Source organism: Chanodichthys erythropterus, chromosome 8 (assembly GCF_024489055.1).
Source record: "Chanodichthys erythropterus isolate Z2021 chromosome 8, ASM2448905v1, whole genome shotgun sequence".
Lineage (NCBI taxonomy): Eukaryota > Metazoa > Chordata > Actinopteri > Cypriniformes > Xenocyprididae > Chanodichthys > Chanodichthys erythropterus.
The window spans coordinates 37,029,529-37,050,925 of NC_090228.1; the positions used below are offsets into that span (position 1 = coordinate 37,029,529).

Genomic DNA, 21,397 nt, shown 5'->3' on the forward strand with positions numbered 1-21,397 from the left:
GAACTATTCCTTTAACATTAGTTAAGATAATTGAGTGATGATTGGCCAAAAAGTTGGATTTTTGAAATGTAAAAAAATTTGAATGTGAAATTGATTTTACAGTAATCTACTGGCAGCAGGGTTGGCAGTAAATTACAGTTTTTGCTACAGTTTGTTGCTGTGAATTAATTTAGTTTATCACTGTTTTTCCTGGATTTTACTGTAATCTACTGGCAGCAGAGTTGCCAGTAAAGTGCTGATATAATACAGTTTATTACTGTTAAATTACATTTCATTTTGTTTTCTCACCCTCATCTTACACAGCAAAATCCTCGTTTTTGTGTGCACAGAGTAACAGACCTGCCAACATGTGCGCATTTTGCGTAGCAGGTACGCATTTTTACCTCAAAGTACGCTGGTATGATTTGTCACTCTAAACTACGTAAAAACCTGGTGACTCCTCTGTGTATGCGCAGTACTCAAATCAAGCAACAGCAAAAGAAGAAGAGTTTGACCAGTTATTAGGCTGGGTTCATTCCCCAAATAGCAAGTGGGATGATTGACAAATGCGTAAGGCCTATATATATTAGAAAGAGACTGCAGATTGACCCCAATACAAAACCCTGCCCACTTGATCTCCCTTCCACTCTCGCCGTCTGACTGATTTCTCAAGTGAAGACAGTACAGTATTCACAGAACTTCTATCTCCTTAAGGTAAACGGGTATAAAATGCTCAAGTAATGCTGAACAATAAATCTAATAAAATTGAAATAGCTAGCCTGTATGGCTTAGTAATTATGAAAGTGCTGTGGTTTGTGGATGACTGCCTAGTGTGAGTCTGGAGAAATAGGCAATTATTCATTCATTCTCAGTGTTGAGAAACATAGCCTACATTTGTTGAGTTGTGTTAATAATAAAGTCCCTAATTAAGTTACATATTTATCTTGTATGAAAACTAGCGCGTTAAGCCGGGCACACATTTAACGATTAGCTGAAACATTCTAATACTGAGCTCAACACACAGCGATTGTTTCCTGCGACTGAAGCAGATTTAAATACTCACACATGGAATGTGAACACCGGCTGTAATCGCAGACTGAACGCAACTGGCTCTGACTGGACGTGTTTGAGCGCGATCAGTCATAAGTATCAATTTACGTTCATAATCGGCCTTACAATCGTTAAGTGAGTGTGCGGCTTTAGTTACTTATGAATCTAAAAGTACTGTTGTCTCAGTGTTGCGTGAGCTCTCTCACACAAACACGTGCGCACACAGAGAGGGAAGATCATTGTAAAATGAAAATTGATGCGCTAGGTTTAAAATTTGTTCTTACTTGTGTTTTCTTTTCTGTCAGAAAGCATTTTGTATTATCCATCCCTGTTTTTATAATTTGTTAAATGATGGATGCTTTACCGTTAACACAATCCCACGTTGTCAGACTCGGCTAACTTATACTTGATATTCTTGAATAATCGATTTGGTTTGCTCTTATTGGTCCTGTCTAACATTTATTCAGCTAATGCTTGTCTGTTTTGTTTATAATGTGCAATGATCAAAGACAGCACGTCAAAAATATAAACTATTTTTTCTGTGGGATTTAGTATCATATTTGGATATTGCACACAATGTTTTTAATGCTTTCTAAGGGTTTCTTGATTTTAGATTAGTTAACCTCTGTTTAAATGATTGTCAGGTTAGTCGTAGCACACATCCCTAATGTAAATACTTGAAACTGCAAATAATTTCATTTTTAATTTATATTAAATAATTCAATGCAATTCACTTGTGGTTGTCAGTTTGTATAAGCACACATTATGCAATACAATATTAATCATGAATAAAAAAAGGTTTTGAGCCGGTGTATTGAAATGATTGACTTTCACTGTATAATATAGCCCAGTGCAGTTTAAGACAAATTTTTGAATTGGGTTAAATTAAAATTCAAACCCAACCTCCCCTCAAACCCTGTGTCCCGTCCCATTACACAAGATGTTCAAGGTTTGGCAGGTCTGAAGTAAATTTGAAGCATAGTAAATTGAAGTTTTCTTTTTGATGGTGTAAATCACATCGCCTGACTGCTTTTGTTTATAGTCTTCTTTGTAACAAATGATGTGCTTTTGTAAGCATTGTTACAAAGACCAAAAATGTAACATAAAAACCACCCAACTAAAAGAAACACTAATTACAATAATGGTGATCAAACATTTTAGTAACACTTTACAAAAACGTTCATTAGTTGACATTAGTTAACTACATTAATTAACATGAACTAATAATGAACTGCACTTCTACAGCTAATTGTTAATTTCAACATTTACTAATACATTATTAAAATCTTGTTAACATTAGTTAATGCACTGTGAACTAACATGAACAAACTGAACAACTGTATTTTCATTAATATTAACAAAGATGAGTAAATACAGAAACAAAATTATTGCTCATGGTTAGTTCATTTTTGTTAATACATTAATGTTTAACTAATGAACCTTATTGTAAAGTGTTATGAACTTTTAACACCCTGCGGGTGGTTCCCATATGAACACCGACCGGTGTTGATTTAACACTGGGGAATTGAGAGAATTCAGTGTTTAATTAAGTGATGATTGATCATTAGTGATGAACACCTGCTGTTAACAAGCAGAATCACTAAAGGAAAGAGAAACAACAAGAACACAAACTTTTTAGCCACTTTTTGGGGATTTAGTGTGTGTCCCTTTAAATGCAAATGAGCTGTTGCTCTGGTGACAGAGCTCCGGTATCATCTCACACACTAATAATGTCAGAAACTCAACATGGCTGTGTTTAGTTCGAATCAGAGTCTGAAAATGATCCCTACAGAGCCAGAGAAGATATGCTGCATGGAGATAGAACAGGTTTAGTTCAGTTTAACTGCATTTATAACCTATGCTGTCATCTTTTTTTTTATCCACTATTAGTACAAGACTGTTGTAGCAAACCTGTCCGTATGATGGCCAAATCTTTACTGATGAGTTTATGAAGTTTATTGTACATCACACAAAATACGACGCATATGAAAATCACCATAAGCTGAATGAAACATGGTACAAGAAGTGCTCATTAAAGTCTTTTATCTATAAAGTCTCTCACCCTTATATTATCATACATATGCAGTGAATTACACAAAAACATTCATTATAACTAACAGTAAACAAATATATACAGACCGTATGCCTTTTCGGGGGTGCTTAATAAATTGGTAAACTTTATATCCGTAAAAAACAACTGCATAATAAAATGCTCGCTCTCCCTTTCTGCCATGACCAGTATCGCTCCGGAGAGGATCATGTACAGTTTGTACTGATCCATCCTTGAGTAATAACTTCAACCACAGTGTCCTCAGTGACAGTAAACAGAAATGGCGGACTCTGTGCTTCTCACTCAGGGGTGTGTCTATGCTAACAGAGCAGATCGTCACCAATCATGGGCGGGGTTTCCCTACTCTTAATAAAAAACACAATTTACTGACCCACGTTCCGTTTTCTATCATGCGCCGTGCACATCTGTGATGACGTAAGATGAACACAAACGCACTAGGGTTCGATAGAATCAATTTGAGTGTGAAACCAGACCAGCGCTTCGGGGGGCACCGGGAACAAAAGCGCCCGGGCTAGGGGCCGCGGCAAACAGGCCCAGTGTGAAAGCCCCCTTAGGGTTTTACTTCGCTATGTTTGGCGACGTTCCTCTCGTTACTTTATTTTAATGCAATACTGTACATATTAAGAAATGCGTATTTTATTCCAAGTGCGCAATTCTCTTTTTTCATCAACGATGCCCTATTCACAAATGAATCACTGTTCAAATACTTAATCAAACAAGTAGGCAAAACTGACTAAGTTGGTTCGCGAATCAGTTTGAATGATTTGTTCAGTTCTTGCTCACGCTGAATCGTCTGAAGCGTTTTTTTCACTCGGAGCGTTGGATGAAGTGGCAGTGGACCTACAGTCAATCAAAAGCAAATCTGCAAATGCATCCTATTGTTTTCCAGCGATGAAGATTTTTATTAGTTGAACTGCGTATGCTGTCTGTGAACAATTCCACAGGTATCGATTTCATTTGATTTCAGTTCATACAGCCAATAGCCAACATTTTACAACCAAACAGATTATTAAGCCACGATAACAAAGTATGTAGCATTTCTTTACCGTTTTTATGGACATATGTCTTAATTTATACAATAAATAAGCTACCATTGTTCAGAGAGTATGAGCGGGGCGGTAATTTGGCAGATTAGGATAATAATTTAAATATCTATCTAAATAATAACATGCTATTGTATTGTTATTAATATATATATAATATATATTACAAAGTAACTAGTAACTAGCTACTTCATTGGATACTTTTTAACTCTTACTCAAGTAACTATTAAGATTATTACTTTCACTTTTACTTTGAGTAAATCTTTCTATAAGTACTTGTACTTTTATTTGAGTACAGTTTTTGGATACTCTACCCACCTCTGTTCAACCGTGCCTAGTGTGAGTACACCTTAAAGGGATAGTTCACCCAAAAATGAAAATTCTGTCAGTAATTACTCACCCTCATGTTGATACAGCCATGTAAGTCTTTCTTTCATCTTCGGATCACAAATTAATATTTTTGTGATTAAATATGAGCGGTGGAATACTCCTCCATTGGCTTTAAGGGGGCCCAAACTTGTCCGTCCAGAAAGTCAGTGAAGAAAATGTTTAAATAGTCCATGCCACTACAGTGGCTCAACCGTACGTTTCTCAAGCGACGATAATACTTTTCGTGTGAAAAAAACAAACAAAAGAACGACTTTATTCAACTATTCATTTTCTCTCTTGTAGGCCTCTGACGTGGCTCCATGACGCATGCGCGAGAACTAAACTGACGACGGTCTTCTTCTACTACTACTTGGCTGCTCACTCCTTAAGCGTATTACCGCCACCTAGTGTTCAAGATGAAGTGCTGGCATAGCCGAAAGCGCTAAACTTTGTTTACAAGCAGGTGAACGCGCGCTGTAAGCTATAGAATTCGGCATTGATCGTGCTTTTGGTCTCGCTCTAAGTAATTGTTTACAATGGTTAGAAAGTGTGCATTTCCTGGATGTCCGAATCGTGAAAAACTAACGAGTAAACGTAAAGGTGCCTTAACATTGCCACAAAATGAACGGCTTACCTTTCACCGTTTCCCATCAAATGATCGTGAGCGACTTAATCTATGGCTGCTGGCTGTTCAACGGGATGTTAATTTACCGATTAATTTCGTCAAGCACATGAAGTTGTGCAGTGAACATTTCTCTCCAGACGACTTCAAATCAGTTCAACAAAAAAGATTACTGAAATCAACAGCTGTGCCCAACTTGTTTATACAGACCAACAAGGTAAGTGGAAGCAGTATGTGGTAATTGTTAAAGTCATGATACACTCATTTAGTTTTGTCTTTATTTGTATATGGCTATATATTAAATAAAAAAAACATAATACATGATACAGTGAATTAAAGCTGAGTTACAACATTGACTTGAAATGTTTTAGGAATCAAAGGATCCATCACAACTCAGTCAGGACCCCCAGTCAGCAGGTCCATGTCGAATTCAATAGCTTACATACAGCGCGCGTGTTCACCTGCTTGTAAACAAAGTTTAGCACTTCCGGCTATGCCAGCACTTCATCTTGAACACTAGGTGGCGGTAATACTCCTAAGGAGTGAGCAGTCAGTAACAAGTAGTAGTAGAAGAAGACCGTCGTCAGTTCGGTTCTCGCGCATGCGTCATGGAGCTCTCGTGAACTAACGTCAGAGGCCTACAAGAGAGAAAATGAATAGTTGAATAAAGTCGTTCTTTTGTTTGTTTTTTTCACACGAAAAGTATTATCGTCGCTTGAGAAACGTACGGTTGAGCCACTGTAGTGGCATGGACTATTTAAACATTTTCTTCACTGACTTTCTGGACGGACAAGTTTGGGCCCCCTTAAAGCCAATGGAGGAGTATTCCACCACTCATATTTAATCACAAAAATATTAATTTGTGATCCGAAGATGAAAGAAAGACTTACATGGTTGTATCAACATGAGGGTGAGTAATTACTGACAGAATTTTCATTTTTGGGTGAACTATCCCTTTAAGTGTCGACCCCGAGTCTACTTTCTCAAAAACAACAAATATTACCCAGAAAGCATTGTTTTCTACGTATATTACTGTTTTAGTGGAAATTTTTACAGCAAGGTTTTACAGTGTAGTTCTAACATCTAACATGTTCGAACAAATGAATAATATGAACATGATTCATATTTGTTAGTCATACATAAACAAAAAGTTAAGATTTATGTAATAGTACACAGCAAAATGTAAAATGCTAAATTAACACAATAATAGTGTGCACACTACAGAATTAAAGTATCATTGAAGCAGTGTTGTAGTGAGATAATTAAGTGACCAGACTGACTTTATTTCTGTCTTAATGGAAATAATAGTTTCATTTGATCAGTGTTTGCTTTAGTTGAGCCCTTGACTTTTTAGCCCTAGTTTTTGCTCTGGCTGTTGTAACTATGTTAATGAAGCACGTTTGTTATGGCAAGAAAAGCCAAATGAAAATATGATCAGGTGATGTTGGCTGTTTATTGATGATGATATAATCACTGTGTAGTGGCCTGAATCACTGATTTCATTCAAAGTCTAATGCTCTTCTGTTTAATAGTAACATGCCTCCAACTGGTCTGTTTTTCCAAAAACAACATCAACAACGACAACAAACTTTTGTCATGAGAAAATAAACATTTATCAAAAGAAAATATTAAATACTGTGTAAATCAAATGAGAAGTTTATTTTCATTGTACAGGAGGAAATTCAGCTGAAGTGAGTCTAAAGGCATGCTTTCGTTCATATTCCCCAGGCTATTCTACAAATATTTTAGAAATGTCTAATAAAAGTATACTATAGGTCTTACCGTGCTGTTGCATCAGTGTGTCAATGATAAACTTGGTTTGATGATGGATGAGCTGAAAAAAACGTAAGTAGATCCCTAGTGTATGAGTATGAATTGGCTTATTTGGAAAATATTCTGTACATATTAATATATAGATGGCAGTTTATTTGATTCAGGAAGATCAGGCACTTCCTCAGGAAGATCAGGCCCTTCCTAACTCAACAGGGTGCACAACTTGTTATTTCCTGGACTATTACAATGCTCTCCTTCTGGCTAGACTTCCAACATGTGCAATCAAACCTCTATAAATGATCCAGAATTCAGCAGCAGCACAACTGGTCTTTCATGAACCCAAGAGTTAACATTGATACTTGCTACAGAACAGCCATGGGCTCCGAACCCTCTTCTCATGAGTTTTCATCCCCTCCAGAAGCATGCGGCATAGGCGGAGCATGTGCTAAGCCTTCACCTGGCCACGGATTTGAGACTAGCGATAACTCAAATCACTTCCGTCTGCTGCTTCTGGTTGCTTTTAGAAAGAAAAGTTAAAATGGGCCCAACACCTCTACTATCCTGTTTTGGATACTCTGTTGTAGTGATGGCAGTATACCTGTTTATATGGTATATTGGTTTAAAATTTGATATAGATTTTTAAATATATAGTTATTAATGACACAGAGAGAGAACAGTACTATGCTGAAGTGTTATGAACATTAGATATGCTTTAGTGTATTATTAGGAAATCTAAAATTGTATATATATATATATAACTAAAATGTATATCTTATTGTTTACATGTAATAAACACATACCTTACTCATACCTTGATATACAGTTGGTGATAATGTCACCAGGCACTTTTTTTCTACAGTCCTCAAAAAACTGAAGTATGGTTTCAGTTTGAACTTGGGTATGCAGTCTATTAGTTGCACTGCAAAATTTACATTTCAAACAGCATTTGGTAAATCCAAATTAAACTAACAGGAAACACAGGAGTTACTTGCCTCTTTGAGGGAGAGCCTGACCACTTGGTGCCCTCATCGTCACAATTCCTCATTGAAAACGATCTCTTCCTAGTAGCGGAGAGAATGCTATTGCTTTTGTTCATGTTCTGCTTCAAGGTTCTCAAGAGGCTGCCCAGATGTTGACATATACGAGAGACCATCGACTTGGTAGAGACTCTGTGTAGTTTTTGAAGTTTTGGAATTTATTGTTGTTGCCATTGTGTATAAATATATATATATATATATATATATATGAGTCAAACCAAAAATTACATTTTAGTATATTTTTATATATTTTTACTAGTGGGTGCAGGACACTATAGTTCTCATAGTTCCAGTCATTCCTGGACTATATTTCCCAGAATCCTCCCTGGCAATCACCTGCACACACTCCACCAATCAGTAATTACCACACCCAGCTGCAGCACATTACCTGGACTATTTAAGCCACTCTTATTCTCGCACTAATTGCGTGGTCTTGTTTACCACGGTTGCAATTCTGAGCGTTCATCATTCTGTTTGTTTGCCTGTTACTGATCCTGTCTGTTTCCCGTGTATGATTCTCTGCTGCCTGCCCTTTGGTTTATTTGCTCCGTCTTGGACTTGTGATTGATATCTGCCTGCCCTGATCTACTGCCTGTTCCTCGACCACAATTCTGCCTTGGTGTACCTGTTTGCCACTGTTTACCCCTTCCCTGTTTACCCCTGTCTGCCGCCTGCCTCGACCCTTTGCCTGGTATAGTTTATGCTGCTTGCTGCATGCCTTGACTCTCTGCCTGTTTACTGGATTGTGTATTCTGTACTGCCATCATTCCCAATAAACTGCATTTGGATCTATGCACTTACAATAGTTCATTTGTGTAAATGAGGATAGCAAAATAAAGTAAACTGTGACTTACATCCAAAAATTCTTCATACAGTGGACTACCAGTAAAATAAAAATTTGGAACCAAAAATTATTCAGACACTTCGACCTGACCATGTAAGTGTTATCTGACATAATTTTTATGACATTGTCTTAATGAATGAAATGGTCACGGTGTCTGAATTAATTTTGGTTTGACAGTATATAGTTGGTGTGTATTGCGTATACGCATATAATTTTTTTATTTTTTTTATTTAGCTCAGTGAACAGTCTCCATTGAATGAAGACCAGTCTAGTAAAGTCCTGGAACTTTGTTTGTCTTGGGATCTTCCTGGTCCAACAGAAGAAAATAGAAGGTGGCTTTATGAACGTCTGCTATTACATGCAGTAATTAAAAACCCTTAGGTACTTGGTCTGTCTGCGTGCTGACATTATAATTTGAAATTTGAATGTAATTAAAATTTGGATTTTTTTTTACTATATTCTCATGTGCGGATCGTTCATCTTTGTGATCTTAGGTTTCTGTCTTACCCATGATACTCTCCAAAAAGGTCATGATGCCAATCTACAGCTTGTTTATCAAGATGAAATACATGTTAAAACTTACTTAAAAAAACCTCTGACCAGCCTGTTTGGCTGTGTTGTGGATGATGTGGCAGGAGCACCAATGGATGTAAATTAGGGATGAGCGAGTACAGCATTATCTGTATCTGTATCTGTTAACCATATGAATTATCTGTATCTGTATCTGTACTCGGAGTGGGTGGGGCTGGTCTTGAAATGGGCGTGGCTTTAACCGGTATGTTATTTTAAGCATGCAATTGATATGGGTTGATCAGAAATTGTTAGATTTATTGCTGATTAGAAAAATATTTACAGGACAGCATCAGGATTGAGCTTCAGATCAATGGTTTTGATCACGATAGCAAACAAACTATATTACAGAACAAGTTTTGCAACAATGAAAACAAAATGCAGTGCAATAATGAAGTAAAATGTAATGAACAACATAACTTTCTTTTTTAACTTAATTTTTTTATGATCAGTGTGATTTGTTTTTTTTTTTTTTTTCACACCAGGTGTGTGTGTGTGTGTGAGAGAGTGAGTAGGGAGAGCGAGAGAGAGAGAGAGAGAGAGAGAGAGAGAGAGAGAGAGAGAGAGAGAGAGAGAGAGAGAGAGAGAGAGAGAGAGAGAGAGAGCGGGCCTCCTAGTGATGTGAAATATGAGCAGGAGTTTACACAGGGTGATTATTTTGACTTTATTTTGTATTTGAGCTGCGTGTCTTGGACGCGGCGTCCGTCCAAAATAGGCGAGGTGCCTATCTTTAGCGAAGCGCTGCGTCGAGCCGCTTCTGGGGCGCTTCTCAAACGCGCCGCGGCGCGGCTGGTGTAAACACAAGCATTGACTAGAGTGGCCGTGTATCAGCTCCTGTAGCCGCGTCGCAGCCGTAACGCGCCGCACACAGCGTGCAGAGCGATACACAGCAACAAAATACATCTGTATGTGTGTAGGGGAGTGGCGCTGTGACCAGCCTATCACAGAACGCTGACACAATCAGCTACCCAATGATGATTTTCATTCAATCCGAGCACAGATATTGACTCGTATTACTCGTATAATACTCGTACTCGGCAGAAGTGCTTTATCTGTACCGGATACTCGTTTCAGCCGCCACAACACCTATGCTACCATCTCTGCTCTAATTATACTATAAATAAGAGTAGTCTTGTCAAAAGTACTGATTTCGGTACCAAATTTCCTTCTAGCATTTTGATCACTGTTGAACAGATTCATAAACACCTCTGATCAGTCATTGTGTTCACATGCTCATCAGATATGTCTGTGACACACTACAATGATCAACGCTTCAAAAATGTGTAAATAGACATTGTTGATGCTCTTCACTGAGTGCTTATACAGATACATGGGAGTGTTTGAAAGCAGGCTATACATTAGGGATGTTACATATATTCGATATATTAGGGATCCGCTGATAGACGCTTGCTTTCAAACGCTCCGGTGAGTATAAGCACTGTGTAAGTGCTCTGCGAAAAGCATCAACGATGTCCATATTTTTGAAGTGCTGATCATACTCGTTTCAGCCGAGTATCCGGCTCATCTCTAATGTAAATGTTTCCATTTTCATTCAGAATTCTTGACGCAATAGAATTTTTTGTTCCTGTATTGGCAGGTGCATTATCAATCGACAGACTTGCAGAAAAATGCCATACCACGGGAAACTGCGCAAGACCTCATTCATTTTTTGATAGATCACTTCATCTGTGCCACAGCTATGGCTACTGGTGGTGCACATATCCAAAAATCTATGGATAACTTTGCTAGTGTCACTGTCATATATCCACACAGTAATTGGGTTCATCTTCTCTTGTCCTGCGATGATAATGTGCATGTTTTACATAATTAAAGCTACACATCTGGCTGAAGTTGAGTGTATGTTCTGTAAAGAAATGGGTGCTGGGCCATAGGCCTTATTTATCTGAGCTTATGTACCTAGGTTTTTGAGTGAAAAAATGCATTATTTGTGGATAATTTTGTCAATACTTCAACATTTGTCATACTTTTAACATTTTTAACTACAACAGCAGATCCTTTGAGCGCAACTGAGGATGCTTTTAAGTGGCGCTTGAGTAGGGTGACCAGATTTCTCATGGTGGAATACGGGACGAGTGCGCAATATGACCATGATATAAGAAATTTTATTTCACTATATATATATATATATATATATATTATATATATATATACACTGCCCTCCAAGAGTTTGAAAACACCCCTGGAAAAGTCTGGTTTTGGACGATATCAGCATTAATCCTTATAATTTTTTGGTGCAAATACATTACAGTAACTTGACATTATCCAGCAATAATAATTTTCATGTGTTCATTTCATTTCATTACATAATAATGGCAGTATATACACATGTCAAAGTCAGACATGCCCCTTTGCCAGCTGTGATGCCTGGTTACTGGTTTAAACTTGGCCCAGGTTTGTAAAAGATTTTTGGGTCAGCACACCTTAATAGCTTCAACAATTGATTGCCAATTAAGTTTAGAATACAATGAAATAATTAGAACCCAGTTTAGGTCAGATAGCTGCTAATGCTGGATATTTTGATGAATCAAAAATTTAAGTTTTTTTCTATGTATAAACTGTTTATGTAATAAAATGTGTTTTTATAATTTGTGTTGTCCCTTACCTGTGCAAAATTATCACAAATTAAAAAGGATTCATGCCAATATTGTCCAAAACCCCACTTTTCTAGGGCGTTTCCAAACTTTTGGAGGGCAGTGTAGATATAAATATTTGTTATATATTGTTATATAAAAAGAAATGTACAAACAAGTTACAAACAATACAACAAATACGACAGAGATTAAACTTGTTTTTTCACATTTGAATATACTGACAAATATTTAATTAGGCTACTGTCCCTTTAAGACCGAATCCATGGATGTAATATAGGCTACTGACACATTTCCTGTTTTTACCTACCTGTTTACGTCCACTTAACTGACTGTATTTACGTGAGATACTCCACACGATGGACATTTTGAAAAACTATGTGTGCATTTGACCATTCAGGCGCGAGGAGAACTGATCGCGCGAGAGAGAGAGAGTGCGTGAGAGAGAGGCTTCTGGTCTGTGTTATTCAGCGTGATTCCGCCTATCCCGCCTTCACTAATCGATTACGAATTGTGATTGAATGGTAACTTTGTTCTATGACGAATTGATTAGGCTGTTCTTGTGTGACAGAACTCCATCACCCAGTTGAAAGATGAAATACGGGACAAAACATTATTTTTTTCTTAATAAGTCGGGACACTAAAAATAGAGCTGAAATACGGGACTGTCCCGGGAAAAACGGGACGTCTGGTCACCCTACGCTTGAGTGACCAAGAATGAAATACACAAGAGTAACGTAGGATGTGACAAAATAAGAGAGGAGGGTCCTCCTATCTATCATATTAAATCTGTATTATGGAAGATTCAGGGTGCGTTCACACTTGTCATGTTTGGTTCAATTAAAACGAACCCTGGTGCGATTGCTCTGTTAGTGCGGTTCATTTGAACATATGTGAACGCTGCTATCCGAACCCTGGTGCGCACCAAACAAACGGACCGAGACCGCTGGAAAGATGGGTCTCGGTCCGCTTCCAAACGAACTCTGGTGCGGTTCGAATGATATATGAACGCAACACGGAACAAAGACATGTAACCGAACCAAAAACAGGAAGACAAGACCCTAAAAAGGACCGAATCCTCACGCATGTCGGTTTTTCTTATCATAGTCGCGAGTTTGCTCATCACAGGCATCAGACATGCGTCTGCACACAGCAGATTGTTTGTGTGTGTGACGGATGGATTCCCACCGCTGTTTTGACTACTTTACACATTTTATAAGCTCTTCACGAGTTCCCAGCTGGCCAAAATACCATCACATGCAGGCTACGCACCGCTACACACACACACACAACGAGCGCATTTATCTCAGCACACAACATTGTTTTGGATGTTCGTAAGTTCCGTCTCAAAACAGGCAATAAGTCATAAAATCCGAAAATCCGTTGTGAATGTATCCCTATGCCTTAAGGTTCGGTATCTTTTGGTTTGGTGATAAAATTGCCAATCTGAACGCTAATCGGACAGGACTAAATGTTTTTTTTTCTTCTTTGGTCCAGACCAAATGAACTAAACAAACCAAACTACAAGTGTGAACGCACCCTCAGTGTCATAGATTGATTTTAATTTGATTTTAATCATACATATACATAATCATAGAATGCACACAAGTCGAAATCCAAAAGAAAAAAGTCTTAATAGTATGGCTTGCAATGAACTCTTATTGGACACTGAGAAGAAAAGCAAAAGACGAGGTGGATCAACAACTGCAGTCAATACAGTAACAGTTTCAGGGAGAGAGTTTGTAACGCCTATTGACGATGATGACGCGTTTATGGTTTCTCATATTGATAAGTCTGAAGGTGTCAATAAGGAAAGTGTTCTTGATGACAGTGAATCAGAATCTGATCCAACTTCTCTGGAAGACGATTTGGCAACCTGAGCTACTAAACACAAAATCACATATGTGGCATTGAATTCACTGCTCAACGTACTACGTCAACAGTTTAAATCATCCAAAAGACTCAAGGACATTGTTAAGGAACCGTGCGCTTCAACACAGAAATACAAGACAAGGCTGGTGGCCAGTATTACCATTTCAGTGTGCTGAAGTCAATTACAGAGGTGCTACATCAGAACATCTACATTCTGAGCAACATCCAATGGTCAACATTGGATTTTGTAGCACTTATAAACCTACCTCACTAACTGGATATCTTGAAGACTTCATTCCTGAAGTTAATGAATTGGCTAATAGATTTGAATTTGAAGGAGTGGTCTTTGAGGGTTTGCGATGCACCTGCACATGCATTTCTGAAAAATGTTAAAGGTCACACCGGCTATCATGGATGTGACCAATGCACACAGGATGGAGTGTACCAGGAAAACAGAAATTACATTCCTCTGAAAATGAATAAGAGCTTCAAAAACAAGAAAGACTCTGATCATCATCATGGTACCTCACCCCTTAAAGAAACTTTCCTGGATATGGTCTCTGGCTTCCCCCTCGATGACATGCACCTTGTGTGCTTTGTGGCTGAAGATGGGTCCTCTCACTTGCAGGCTGTCAGGATTTCAAGTCCAGACATTGACAGAAAGCTTTGACGCATTCAGAGAAGTGTGCCCATGGAGTTTGCAAGGAAAATAAGGGAAATTGACAGGTGGAAGGCAACAGAGTTCAGGCAGTTTTTACTGTATACCGGACCTGTCATGATAAAAGATGTAAAAAAAAAGGAAATTATGCTACTTTTTGTGGGAATTTTCATCCTGGGCATCAACAGTTTCATAGAAGATTACAGTGATTACGCCAATGACATACTGGCTCTATTTGTCACTGCCACAAGTCAAATGTATGGGCCACAATTCTTGTCCTATAATGCACACTGCCTTGTACATCTTGCAGATGATGCAAAAAAAGCATGGTGTCTTTTACAACTTTAGCACTTTCAGATACAAGAATCTCCTGAACAAACTGAAAAGACTTATGAGGAAACCAACATGCCCACTGAGTCAAACAGTAAAAAGATTCTCTCAAATGCAAAGCTGCAAAAATATAAATAAATAAAAAATAATACACTCTCAAACTGGACCGGGCAAAAACAGTCATGTGTGCATTGACAGTAAAGTTGCTAAACTGCAGAACATAATTTCATTCAGTGAGGAGATTTATGTAGCTTACAGTACCTATTTTTTTGACTATCCCCTAACATAATCTTCTAACCTTGGCATTCATTTAGTTGACAACATCTCAAAAACAGTTAAAAAAGTTTTAGAAAATAGAGAGCAAAATATTTATTTTACAGTTATTTTGTCTCATTTCCTCTTTTACATATGGAGTAGTTCTATAAATGTGCATTTTGTCAAATAGTTGAAAATTTATAAACACGGTTACAACAAATTTAATAAACAATATGAGTTTCTGGCTTGAAGCTTTTCAAAAAATAAAATAAATTAAAAAAAATAAATAAATAAATGTATGTACCCAATAGTGGAGATTGAGGGATTTCATTTGATTTTCCATTCAGACTTGCTAAAACTGATCTACGGAAGAGGATTAGGGCCAAGCAATAATAAAAAAATAAAACCATAAATTGAGAAAAAACTCGTTAAATTTCGAGAAAAAGGTCGAGATAAAATGTTGAGAATAAACTCATTAAATCACGAGAAAAAGTTGTTAAATTGTGAGAAAAAATTTGTTAAATTATGAGAAAAATGTCGTTAAATTTCGAGAAAACAATTCGAGATAAAATGTTGAGAAAATGTTGGGAAAAAAGTCGTTAAATTATGAGAACAAATTTGTAATTTAACGAATTTGTTCTCGTAATTTAACAACTTTTTTCTCATAATTTAATGACTTTATTCTCAACATTTTATCGACTTTTTTCCTCGAAATTTAATTAGTTTTTTCTCATAATTTAACAAATTTTTTCTCGTAATTGAACATTTTATCTCGACTTTTTTCTTGAAATGTAACAACTTTAATCTTTTTTTATTATTGCTTGGCCCTAATTCTCTTCCATACTGATCGGATTTCAATCAGATATGCACAAAAATCGGATTTGGAATGACAGTCTGAACGAGGCTTCGGTAACACTTGAGTAAATAGTGATGCATTTTTTACGACCATGTTCCAAGTAAAAAAAGACAATTGCTCACATCTCAGACACATTAATGTTGTGATTAATAATTCATTAGTAATTCTTTATAATTTGTCATAATTGCCTATTAGTTTTTAATGACGCCTATCTCATTCAGTAATTATTGATTACCAAATAAGGAACTATCTTGGTCCTAAATTTGATATTACTTACGGATTAGTTAAGCTTGTTTCCATATTAGTTAATAGAAGTAGCTGAAGTGTTAATGTAGTATTACTCATTAATCATGCATAGTTACTTATTAATGGCGTACCATTATTCTAAAATGTTACAAATGACTCCTTGTGCTTTTGAATCACCCTTGTAGTCTTTGATGTCATATGCTGATCGGTCTTGCACAGCACCAAAGCATGTGGAACAAGCCTATTGTGTCCTATCAGAAAATTAAACCACCTTATACCACAATGGCCAAAAAGTTAAGGCCTTTGCACAGAGTCTGAAATTCACGTCCGAAATGTTCGCATGTTAAAAAATAAATATGACCTCACGCTGTGTCAATCACGTTTTCACACTGTCTCCGAAACTTTCATCCGTCATAACTTTCGTCCGTTTTTCGCATCCATGCCACACATTTTGAGAGACGTTTTGACAATTCAGAGCTACCGTAGCAAACGCCAAAATCCCCAATGCCATCTGACAAGTTGATCCACGTCTTCTACAGCACAAAGGAGTGGCACTGTATGACAAACAAAGTGCGGAGAGAGACAGAATATAAAAAGAGTGTGTCAGTATGGCTAGCAAAGCATCAAACTGAGGCACTGACATCCTGAAGTAAACTTTGAAACGCTCGGGATAATCACGCAGCTCCTTGATGAGGCGGAACTCTCTTTCCTCTCTACACAATCTCGCGATTGGATGTAGGCTACCCAATATTTCCTCTTTCTGTCTTTTTAAGAAGAGAGGGGACAACTAAATTATGCTCACTGATTTTGTATTATTTTGCATATTTTCTCGCAACAGATTCATTAATACGCATCAGACTTAGTGTGCAAGATCTCTGTGCGTGATGAATTTTTAGGATCACGAATACGAAAAATTCGGACTCAGTGTGCAAAGGCCTTTACATTTCGCACTCATCTGACCGGAGAACCTTTTCCCATGTGGTTGAGGAGTCTTCCACATGCTGTTTGGTAAACTTCAAACATGTTTTCTTATTTCTTTAAACAATGGCTTCTTTCTACCCACTCTTCCATAAACCCCTCTTTGTTCGACTTACAGTGGTCCTATGGACAGATGTTTTCATTTCTAAAGTGGATCTTTCTAGCTCCTTCAGTATTATCTTTGATATCTTTGTTGAATCTCTGATTCTCATTGCCCTGTTTATGAGTTTTGGTTGGCGGCCTTCTCGTTAATGGTGATTTTTTTTCCCCCAAACATCTGGGACCGTATTCACAAAACATTTTCTCTTACCACTAAGAGTTCTCCTGAATAGCAGTAAAAGTTCTTAGCTAAGAGTTTTCTCTTAAAACCTATTCACAAAGCTGTTGATACCAACTTTTACTAAGGAATAGACTGAAATCTTAAGCTAAGAGTAAGGGCGGGGTTGACCTCGTTGCTATGGAGTAAACACACAGTGATTGGCTGATGGGGGAGGAGTCAGCGATTTAATCATAGAAATATTGTAGAATGAGGTGTCATGTTTCCATATTAAAATAAAGGTTTTAAAATACAAATGCTGCCCTATTCAAATAAATATTTTGTAATAAAAATGTTGCCATATTGTTGCCATAAAGGTTTTAAAATGTAGGCTAAGTGTCACTAATTATTTAATATGATCTATACAGTTAATTGTCCACCTCTTGGATGTCTTAATCTCAAGAGAATGCAGATTTCAAGCGACAAATTATGTTTTATAAACAAAGTTTGGGAGAAACACATTCAAACGGTCTTTCTAATCAGCTCTAGAGGAGGAATATATACACAGACGAGAGCCGGCTCGCCAATAGTTACTTTGACAGTTTTCTGCATCCCTCCGCCACCCCGTCCCTCACTCTCGGCTGGGGATATGGGGATAACTTTGGGTTTCAAGCTCGGAGCCCTCGCTTCCCTTGGACAGCACACCAAATACGCTTATTATATATATGTTTTACTCTATTCAATCATTTGTAAGTGTGAACTCATGAAAACCACTGGCACAGGTAATCAGACAATATTTATTTATTTGTTAAAGATTTATTTTTGGTGCCTCATCGTAGATTTAAATCTATAAATCAAAAAGTTTGTGATTTGGTCTTAGTGACTTAGGAGTCTTCTCGACTACTCCTAATGTTTCACAGATTTAGGAGCTAGTTTTAGTGCTAAAATGCTTTGTGAAATACTCTTAGAGCAAAAATGTAGGACTCCTAAAATTAGGACTGACACGCCCATTATTTTTAAGAGTTTCTCCTAAATCGGCAAGGTAGGAGCTACTTTTAGCCTTAAGATGCTTTGTGAATACGGCCCCTGATATACACTGCCTCTGATGTGTTTAGAGTTCTTGGTCTACATCAGGGATGGGCAACTCCAGTCCTGGAGGGCCAGTGTCCTGCAGAGTTTATCTCAATCCCTGATAAAAACTCACTTGCCTATAACTTTCTACTAATCCTAAAGACCTTGATTAGCTGGTTCTGTTGTGTTTGATTAGGGTTGGAGCTAAACTCTGCAGGACACTGGCCCTCCAGGACTGGAGTTGCCCATCCCTGGTCTACATGATTAGTGGTTTTGCAGACTCTGTATTGTCACATGATCTGTGTCTGTCCTTGGACTTTTAAGTTGAAGTGTTTCCTGTGCTTTATGTTGTAGTTCTTTGTAGTTTTTCATGTTGATTTGTCTCCCCATGTGTTTGTTTCCTTGTTATCTTGTTAAGCCCGTTTGCCCATGTGTGTATATATAGCCCTTGTGTTTCCTTGTTCTTTGCTAGTTGTTGTTTTATGTGTTGTGACGGATCGTGTTCATGTCTTGGGTCTAAGGTTCCAGTCTATTCGTGTGGAGTTTTGTTATTAAAAGTGTACGTGCAATAAATAGGTTGTTTGCACATGACGTCGCAGCAGCAGCGCCAATGAGTCTGGAGGGCAAGGAGTGATTTTTCTATATAGGAATCCTATCAAAAACTCAAAATTCGTATGTTTTGCACCGTTTATGGTTGCTCAAATCAATAAAATCGAGAACCCAGAAGGTGTTTATATCGTTTCCATAACTTATACCATTTTTTATAATTTATATCGTTTTTTTTAACTTTGAAAGTTGTCACCTTTTAATATCGTTTTGCATCTGCTGATACTGAAATGAATATGGATACCTGCTTACCTTATTTGTTTTTGACTTGGTTAAATATCCACATTCTTCATGGTATCTTTGAAGGGAAGAGAAGCTATTTTATCCCATTGAATGATCATTTGGTGATTTCACTTCAGTTTTGTAGTAGTCCGTTCACATTGTTGATCTGGTTACCATGAGAACAGTGTCACGCGCTGCTGCTTCAGCCATCATACGGTAGAAAATGTCAAAATAAATAAATGTTTAATCTGACAGAAGTCGATTCAGACAAAGAAAATTTCAAAAACACTCAGCTATGTGATTATTTTATTGAGTAATAGGGAGTGGGTTAAATCAGTGACATGATTAGATTTGATATACGTCGTCTTCTCGTCACCTTCTCAACCTGCTTCCCTTAGTGTGTTTTTACACGTATAAAAGGCAATAATTGTATTACACAGTCCAGTTTTTTCTTTGAACGATCATGTGAGCTCCTGTTGCAATTCTCGATTCAGCATAAATGACCTACAATGGTGACATTTTTTTTCAATCGCGACAAATCAAAAATTCTGCCCTAACTTCACTATAAGGCAGCCTTAATATAAACAAACCAGACTAAAACTGAACATGGCGTGACGGCAGCTTCACATCCTCTATATTTTCATCCTCGATGACAATCAAGTCTTTCAATTCAGTGGAAAAGTCACTCATTTTCATAACATAAAGATCACGTCCAACATATGTTGTGATTTTCTGTTTATACCTTTCTAAACCAGCACAGAAAGGACTTTTCTCCATCTCTTCCATTCTAATTTTCACTGCTTGCCCTCCACCAGAATTGAGCGTCACCAGAACCACATGATTGCAAACAACCTATTGGATTCTCTCTCTGCTTCTTCTCTCAATGATCATTACAGAACGACTAGCCAAGAACGAGGAAACACAAGGGCTATATATACACACAAGGGCAAACAGTCTTAACAAGCTAACAAGAAACACCTTGGGAGACAAATCAGCATGAAAAACTACAAAGAACTACAACATAAAGCACAGACATAGAGCACATGTGACAGGTATACTAAAGGTGCGTTCACGCGGCCTCGTAATTCCTGTAGTTACGAGATTCCTGCTTGTAAAAAGTGTTCACGTCCTCGTAGAGCTCGTAATTACAGCTTGTAAGCTGAGAGTTTTCTGAAAGCTCCCAGATGTACCACATGGCTGCTATACCACCTGACAGCTGTAGATTCATTAGGCGTTGATAGTGGTGCCATAGAAACGCATAATTCCCAGTCAAAGGACGTGAACAGCTCCGAATACAACGTCACATGTTGTCATCTCAAGATTTCGGTAAATATGAGGTGGCGTGAACGCAGCATAATACTGATACAATGTGACAGATCATGCAACACTTTGATTGCACACAGGTAAACATTAATTAACTAATTATGTGACTTCTGAAGTAATGCTGCATTCACAGCACCTCGTATTTACCGGAATCTTGAGATGACAACACGTAATGGTGTTATTTGAGGCTGTTCTGTCAACGCCTAAGTGAATCTACAGCAGTCAGGTGGTACATGTGGGAGCTTTCAGAAAACTCCCAGCTTACAAGCTGTAATTACAAGATTTACAAGGACGTGAACTCTTTTTACGAGCCATAATCTCATAGTTACAGTAATTACGATATGACGTGAATGCACCTTAACCCTTAATCGGTCCTTGGGGTCCAGCTGAACCCATTGAAAGATTCCCTCATCTCAGGGGCATGAGACTCTGTGACTTTTCCTAAATAGTCCATTTAAACATGCACAAACAATCTGGGCTTGATTGGCTGTTGACTTCCGGTGAGACGGGAACGCTGGCGCGTCTTGGCTGCTGCTCCTCTCAACCTACACTTGTTTTATCGTTGTTTTATCTCTGTAAATCACAGTTGTGGCTTTTTGGAACTTTGGAAAGTGCCTGGGTTTCCCCCGCACCTACGCGATGCTGTACGGCGTTTTAACCCTTGGATTATTGGTTTTATCACAGAGCTATAACCGCCGGATCATTGGATTGTTTACATATTGTGCATCCTACGGCTGGGTTCAAGACGCTCTGGGCA

At 37.8% G+C, this 21,397-nt stretch overlaps 1 protein-coding gene across 4 annotated transcripts in view; it reads right to left on the reverse strand.

Moving 5' to 3' along the window:
• The window catches only part of LOC137024845 (E3 ubiquitin/ISG15 ligase TRIM25-like), a 47,923-nt gene that overhangs the window by 16,047 nt on the left and 10,479 nt on the right, over positions 1-21,397 (reverse strand). For all 4 annotated transcript variants that reach the window (XM_067392781.1, XM_067392779.1, XM_067392780.1 and 1 more), the window contains one exon: positions 6,917-6,968. In XM_067392781.1, coding sequence (XP_067248882.1) covers positions 6,917-6,968 — 52 coding nt within the window. The remainder of the gene's footprint in view (positions 1-6,916; positions 6,969-21,397) is intronic.